At 30.6% G+C, this 5,342-nt stretch overlaps 1 protein-coding gene across 1 annotated transcript; it reads left to right on the forward strand.

The window, feature by feature from the left end:
* The first annotated feature begins 2,512 nt into the window (after window positions 1–2,512).
* LOC132800427 (probable inactive 2-oxoglutarate-dependent dioxygenase AOP2) lies at window positions 2,513–4,482 on the forward strand. Its single transcript, XM_060814021.1, has 3 exons — window positions 2,513–2,972; window positions 3,084–3,408; window positions 3,780–4,482. Exons 1-3 carry the CDS (start codon window positions 2,593–2,595, stop codon window positions 4,026–4,028), a joined length of 954 nt encoding a protein of 317 aa, XP_060670004.1. The 5' UTR covers window positions 2,513–2,592; the 3' UTR covers window positions 4,029–4,482.
* The last annotated feature ends 860 nt before the right edge of the window (window positions 4,483–5,342 follow it).

A 5,342-nucleotide genomic window follows, 5' to 3' on the forward strand; every position in this document is an offset into this window, starting at 1 on the left:
AGTACCATTGTGAGACTTGTTAACATGGTTATCCTTCATTGATTGCATTAGTTATATATGAATTTATTATTTTAAAAATCTAATTTGTATAAACCCGATCCGACTCGGTTACCATATCTAATTTTGTAAATATTTTTAAGTAAGGTGTCTATTTCTCATTGGAGGGATAGAAAAAGGACTAAAGACATAGGATAAAAAGTTCATATCCTTTAAATATAATATATATCATCCTATTACCAAAGATGAAGAATATAGACATTTGGATGTTAACAGTGGTCATTATTCTTTATATTGAAAATTGTTAATTAAGTATATTTATTAATTTTTTATTTTAAAAATCTAATATTGAAAAGTAAATAATTATTTAAATTGTGAAAAATAAACAACGATAAACTTTGATATCTACTCCCATTTGCTAAACAACTATAATTATATTAAATAATTACATTTTCCATGATATAATTTTGATTATTATTTTATGATAATACTTACATTATCTAAAATTATATAATATTTAAAGAAGCTAAAACTTTTAATTATCAATAATACATTAAATTGAGCTTTGATTACCATTTACGATCTGTTACATTATTAAAATAATATAATATTAAAAAAATCAAGAAAAAAATATTAGAAAATAAAAATTAGTCTCTACTTTTCAACTCAGCATAGCAAAGAAAGGGCAAAAATAAAATAAAATAAAATAAAAAATAACAACGTTTTAGGGGAAAAAAAATTAGTCATAAAGTGTCAAATATACTGTGGCAAAGAAAAAAACAACGGCTTTTTTATTTTTTTAAACCAAAAAAAAATTTCAGTTAAAGTTCAAATATAGTTCATAAGTTGAGATGTTGATGTTTCTTTCCATCAAGGCTACCATTCGTATCTATAAATTTTACAACTTAACGTAAAAAAGAAAATGAAAAAAAGAAAAAGATGCTTTAGGGGGAAAAAATAAATAAATAAAAAACGTTAGTTATATTTTTTTTCTAGTTGCATCAGTTATATCATAATGCAATTTCAATTATATAAATGTAATACGCAATTTGCTTTATTACCAAAGGAAAAAAACAGAAGCAGCTTTTTCGGGAGAAAAAATAAAAAATAAAAAAAATTAGACATACATGTTCAGATGTGCAAAATGGTGGGGCTCCACGATCCATTTGGTTTTTTTAAAACAAATTATATAATTTATAAATTATTCAAAATTTTTGCTCATTCTATATGATTCGAACTTAACTTATCTTCTCGTCAACATAGATAAAAAATACTCCATCGTTGAAACTATCGGGTTCAAGAGCGATGATCCTTTGGTTTATGTGGCGCAAATTAAAGGGTCCCAACTCCTTGTTGCGTTCATACAGTGCGGCATAAAATACATAAAACGTGGGGTCCACAAAGTTGTGTACACATTTGGGGGAATGTGCTTTCAGCGACCACCTCAATGTCTTGACTTTGTAAAACTCATCGTTTAATACTTACTTGTAAAACGCATCGTATGATACTTCTAGAAGTGTGGTAGTCCTAACCGACAAGGTAAATGGATGGGACCCACATCTGGGTTTTATTTTCTTAATGTGGGTTCGACTTTCTTTGTGAGTTGGTGAAGTCCTTTCTTTTGTTTTTTGTGTAGTCCTTAGTTTTTGGTGGTGTCCTTAACTTGATTAATATATAGTAGTTTGTTTTTTTTTTTCTTTTAATAAATTAATGGATATTAGTACTTTTTTTTTTTTTTTGGCGCTTCAAAATAAAAAGTAGTTATACATAATTAAAGCATGGTTTTACAGAATTAATCACGCATATTTGGAGTTTTTGATTGTAGATGGACTTATTGTATGTTAGTCTCACATAGGTCACACAGAGAGTCACTATTATTGTATATTAGAAAATTCAAAAGTTAGGTTAACTAGTCAATACTACTTTTACAAATACAAAAAAAAAGCCGGTTACGGCTTTGAAATGTTCAATGAAAAGAACATACACATGAAATTGAATAACCAAATAGCAATCTTCATCTTTGACAATTTAATTTTTACTTACACATTAAATTACAACTTCATCTTCTTCTTTTTTTCAATTTAAAGTGTGCAAGCATTAAAGTTGTATATAAGAGAGGCTCAATCATTCATTATCTTGACTAGTAAAAATCTAGAACACTTGCATGAGTACATCTTTTCAGGTGGGACCCAAACGAGATCTAGTCAAAAATTTCGAACTAGCACACGGATGGATTTTAGAAATAATAGTAGAACCATTTATTGCTTGAAATATGCTAAGGGGATACGCCAACCAACGAGCCATATATCCCAATATACTGCAATGGATTCGGAAGGTAAATTAATGTCAAAAATATGTTTCTTATTACATTTGCGTTTGACTCACAGAGTACGTACCAATTCTGTAATAGGTTTTTATTTTTATTCAACATTTGGCATCCGCTCATAGTAATTGACTTTCGGTCCAAGAACAGTAACACATTGTTACAAAGAAATCTTATAAATTCTTTCCTAAATGACATGATCATAATACAAGTTCAAAGCGAATTCATATTTATTGATTCACTTAGAAAGTAATTTTGTGAAGAAGTAAATAATGGGTTCCCAAACACACCAGCCTCCTCAAATTCCTGTCATAGACCTGTCTTTAGAGGACTTGAAGCCTGGTTCAGCTTCTTGGCTTCCCACGTGCAACCAAATTAGGCATGCATTAGAGGAATATGGTTGTTTCGTGGCAAAATATGATCAACTTTCTCCACAACTTTCCACAAAATTATTTAGCCAATCCAAAGATCTGTTTGAGCTTCCAGTAGAAACCAAAAAGCAAAATACTAGTGATGAACCTTATCGTGGTTATATCGGTCCAACCAAGTATATGCCACTCTACGAAAGCACGGCCATTGACAAAGCAACAGTGCTTGAAGAAGTTCACAAGTTCATGAATCTCATGTGGCCTGATGGAAAGGACCAATTCTGGTAAGTAATTAATGGTTTATTATTATTTTTTTTTTGGGGGGTTATGATCATGTACCTTTTTAAAATCAATTAAACTTTGTCCGAATAATTTCCTTAATTGATTGTGTGCAGTGAGGTTGTTGATTCTTATGCCAAGTTACTAGGAGCTTTGAATGAATTGACAGTGGAGATGCTGTTTGAAAGCTATGGGTTAAGAAAGCACTTTCCCTCCCTTGCTGCTTCCAACAGCCACCTTCTTAGATTCCTCAAATACAAACAACCTCAAGACACCGAAACCACGACTATAAGGTTCGCAGCACATACAGACATAAACTTTGCAACTATAGTTCATCAGTATGATATTGGTGGTTTGGAGGTACAAGCAAAGGATGGCACCTGGATTAGCGTTGAACCCCAACCTTCACACTTTCTGATCTTTGCTGGCCAAGGAATGCAGGTGCGCTCTCTCTCTCTCTCTCTCTCTATATATATATATATATGTATATGTAGACACTTCCCTATTATACATATATATATATGTATGTATGTATATTTGGAAAAATGAAAACTCTCTTATGCAGGAATAGATGCTAAAACGAAGTCCAGAAACAGCTTGCAAGCGCATTTATAAGCAATTGAATGTGTCTGTTAGTGTTAATAGGAACCTCATTAAGTACATAAATATTTGTTCCTCTGAAAATTATATATATGTGAAATTATATTAAAATGGAAGATAAAGAGAGATGGATGATTACATATATGCTGATTTCGATTAATTAATTTATTTGACATATATAATTAATTGGTTTGTTTGGCTTATTAATTTAGGTATGGAGCAATGACAGAATAAAAGCCTGCTACCATAGAGTGAAGGTATCAGCAGGAAACGGAGAAAGATACTCAATGGGGCTGTTTACTTTCAACAATGGGGTTATACAAGTACCTGAAGAACTGGTGGATGATAAACATCCATTGCTCTATAAGCCATTTGATAGTCGTGGGTATATTCGCTTTTACATTAGTTCCGATGAAGCAGTGAAGTTAAATAATCCGATAAAGGCCTTTTGCGGTGCTTGACCACACAAACATAAATTAATCAGTGTTCAATATATATAATAAAAGGTCGATCTTATAAAAGATTGACTATATATATATATATATATATTATATAAATGATGAAGGCATATATCTAACGTACTTGTGTTACTGCTTTTAAATTTGTATTTTAATCATTTCCTATTAAATATCTATATTACCCATATAAAAGAAATGCAGAGCATTTTGTCGGTATTCACTTTGGGACTATTTCAGCCACTTATTCCCGGACTATGACCTTTTCCAGATCTCTGTATCACAAGCTTGCTCAATTTCTTAAGATTTGCTAACTTATCTAAACTTAAACGCAACTAGCTCTGTAATGTGTTTGTGTGTGCAACTTACCATCAAGGTTGAAACAGGGGATCAATAATTGGATGTGTTTACTCTGTACTTGATTAACAGTTATATATATTCATTGAAATTAATTACAATATTTTTGTTTTTCTAATTCTTCCTTTATGTTTGTCTCATCTTACTATTTTAGTATTTTTAATTTGAAGAGATATAGGAATTGAGAGGGACACTTTTTCCATATTTTTTAGCTGAGTCTAAAAGTGGGATTAAATTTCAGTAACTAAGCCTGCCCACAGACAAGAAACTCTACATCTAGTCACGGCACAATATCTGATTCTATGGCCAAGTTTGAAGGATCATTTAATATTTTTCAATAAAAGATTTTCTGGCTTTGACCCTCATCGCCCTTTGACCCTTCTTTCTCTTACTACATCCCCAGTGCCATGTAGCTTCATAGACTCTACTTGCGGCTTGCCAAACATAATTGTCGGTATTGAATTGTCACTGGGATGGTTATTATGAACAAAATATTATTTTATATATACATATATATATCTATATATATATAGTTTGGTTTTAATGATAACCTAACTCAAACATATTATATAAACATAAATTCCTTAACATATTATATGATAAATTTTACTCCATGTTGCATAATGTACCTTTCAACGATAGCATTTAAACTTATATATATATATATATACAGTTCATCTATGATACAGATGGTACTCATACGGATCATAATAGTGGTGACGGTTTTTTATAGTATTTGCGACAATTTTTTAAAAAACCATCGTCAATACTATAAGAAACCGTTACTAATACTGCGATCCTCATACGGACCATTCTCATTATAGAATTTCTTTTATATATATATATATAAAATAAGTTCTATGTCAGAACTATATATAGAATATTAAACAATCCCAATTAGACTTATTGTACGTTCAACTGTCAATGATCTCTTCCTTTTTAAACCTCTAATATTAAGGTACC

The sequence above is a fragment of the Ziziphus jujuba genome, chromosome 2 (assembly GCF_031755915.1).
Source record: "Ziziphus jujuba cultivar Dongzao chromosome 2, ASM3175591v1".
NCBI lineage: Eukaryota > Viridiplantae > Streptophyta > Magnoliopsida > Rosales > Rhamnaceae > Ziziphus > Ziziphus jujuba.